Source organism: Borostomias antarcticus, assembly GCF_949987555.1.
Source record: "Borostomias antarcticus genome assembly, chromosome: 7".
Lineage (NCBI taxonomy): Eukaryota > Metazoa > Chordata > Actinopteri > Stomiiformes > Stomiidae > Borostomias > Borostomias antarcticus.
The window spans coordinates 10,170,647-10,173,146 of NC_140240.1; the positions used below are offsets into that span (position 1 = coordinate 10,170,647).

Consider the following 2,500-nt stretch of genomic DNA (forward strand, 5'->3'; position numbering starts at 1 on the left):
AGTAGTATTGTTGTAGTACTTCTTGAAGAGGTGAGTTTTGAGCCTGTGACGAAAGATGGGCAGCGACTCTGTCAGTGGGGCGACTCTGCTGTCCTGACGTCAGTGGGCAGTTCGTTCCACCACTGCGGGGCCAGGACAGAGAAGAGCCGTGACCGTGTCGATCGACTGCAGGGGCCTCGGAGTGACGGGGCAACCAGTCGCCCCCGAGGTAGCAGAGCGCAGCGGAATATCAGATAGAATATCAAATAATATCTATACTGTACATCCTCATGTCCCTCATATGTTTATTAAAACTATTGCACTTTGCCTTTAGCACTAAATTATCATCTTAATCACTTGTTTAGAAAGGAGATGCACTTATGAGTTCTGGCGAATAGTAGCACACTGACTACCTACCTTAAATGCAATTACTTTAAGTCGCTTTGGATAAAAGTGTCAGCTAAAAGACTGTAATGTAATGTAATGATGTAATGTAAAAGTACAAGGCATCACTCAAACAAGTATGTTTCTCATTCTGCATAAAATAGTGTTGTCGAAACCCCCCCCCCCCCAAAAAAAACAAAAACAGAACAGCCACCCGAGCCGCCGATCCCGAGCAGAACCTCACTGACCCTCCTCTGTCTCCTCTGTCCCACAGTGCACCTGTACAAGTGCGGCGCCCAGCGCGACAGCTGCGGCGCGTGCCTGCGCGCCGACCGCAAGTTCGGATGTGGCTGGTGCGGGGGCGAGGGCCGGTGCACCCTGCGGCGCCACTGCCCGCCCATCAGCCCCCACGCCGGCCGCTGGCTCCACGCCGCCGCCAGGAACGCCCGCTGCACCAACCCGCGCATCACCGAGGTCGGTACCCCGCGCCCCGGCCCGACCGTTGCGACCCCGCCGATCCTCCGAAGTCTCGCCATGCTTAGTTTTGATCCCCCCCGAGCGCCCTCCCTCCCTCCCCACCTCCTCCTCCTCCTCAAACACTGACTAGTGGAGAATATGAATTATCCCGGAGACTGTATCATACAGACTAGCGTGTGTATGCCCACCCTAAGCCCTCCTGCGTCCAATGGAAGCCCCGTCTGTTCCGAGGGGCGGCCGCGGGGGTTCCGTCTGTCCCCGACCTCGCGTTCGTGGTGAGGGGGGTCAGGGCGCAGCAGGGGGAGCGGGGGGGGGGGCTCCCGCTTCAAAGAGCCGCCAGCCTTTGAAGTCCCTGTCACATTATTAGCGCTTCAGCTTCCTGCCGAACGAGCAGACTCAAGCCCGAGAGAGAGAGAGAGGAAGAGAGAGAGAGAGGTAGAGAGAGAGAGATAGAGAGAGAGGAAGAGAGAGAGAGAGAGAGAGAGAGAGGAAGAGAGAGAGAGAGAGGAAGAGAGAGAGAGAGAGAGAGAGAGGAAGAGAGAGAGAGAGACGAAGAGAGAGAGAGAGGTAGAGAGAGAGAGAGCGAGAGGAAGAGAGAGAGAGAGAAAGGAAGAGAGAGATGGGTGGAGGGGGAGAGAGAGCGGGAGAGAGGGAGGGAGTAAAATCGAAACGTCTGAATAATCGTCTGGGGGCGTAATGATGCAATGTTTGGAAAATGCTTCGTATAAAAATATTATTTGTGTGCTTTTTCCATGCTTCTGTAATAAGCTTGTCTCAGTGTACAGCTAGTCTGTGTATGGTACTGCACATAATCACTGTTACAGTACTGCTCTCTGACCGATTTCTATTCCAACCTTTCACATAAACACGTTTTCAGCATAGCAACACTTACAATTTCTCCTTCCTCACTGCCCTCCTCCTCTCTCTCTCTTGCTCTGTCTCTCTTTCGCTCTCTCTCCCCTATCTCTCTCCTACAGTCTGTATACTCCTTGACTTATCTACCTGTATAGTTATACTGACTGAATGTATGTAGGTACATACAGTATATATCTTTTACTATTGTAGTACATAGACTGCTACACAGTTACTGTACATATGGATGTATCTAGTCCCTGATATCCCTGTTAAACACCTCCCCTTATCTACTGTCTTTTTTAAACTCTGTATCTAGTTTTTTCTTTTCTTTCCAACCTTTGTGTAATTTTGAAATGCTGAAACGTCAAATTACCCCCTGGGGATCAATAAAGTATCTATCCATCTCTCCCCCATCATCTCTCCTCCATCTCTCCCCCATCATCTCTCCCCCATCTCTCCCTCCATCTCTCCATCATCTCTCCTCCATCTCTCCTCCATCATCTCTCCTCCATCATCTCTCCTCCATCTCTCCTCCATCATCTCTCCTCCATCATCTCTCCTCCATCTCTCCTCCATCTCTCCATCATCTCTCCATCATCTCTCCTCCATCATCTCTCCTCCATCTCTCCATCATCTCTCCTCCATCTCTCCTCCATCATCTCTCCTCCATCTCTCCTCCACCCCCCCCCAGGTGAGCCCGGGGGCGGGGCCTCCAGAGGGGGGCACGCTGGTGACCATCCAGGGCGTGAACCTGGGCCTGTCCTTCTCAGAGCTGCTGGGCAATGTGAAGGTGGCGGGGGTCCCC

At 52.3% G+C, this 2,500-nt stretch overlaps 1 protein-coding gene across 1 annotated transcript in view; it reads left to right on the forward strand.

Annotated features, from left to right (window-relative positions):
* The window catches only part of LOC311311576 (plexin-A2-like), a gene marked incomplete at both ends in the record, with an annotated part of 75,867 nt that overhangs the window by 41,933 nt on the left and 31,434 nt on the right, over positions 1-2,500 (forward strand). Inside the window, 2 exons of the mRNA XM_084441326.1 lie at positions 638-837; positions 2,387-2,500. The exon at positions 2,387-2,500 is cut by the window's right edge and continues 38 nt beyond it. Coding sequence (XP_084297452.1) covers positions 638-837; positions 2,387-2,500 — 314 coding nt within the window. The remainder of the gene's footprint in view (positions 1-637; positions 838-2,386) is intronic.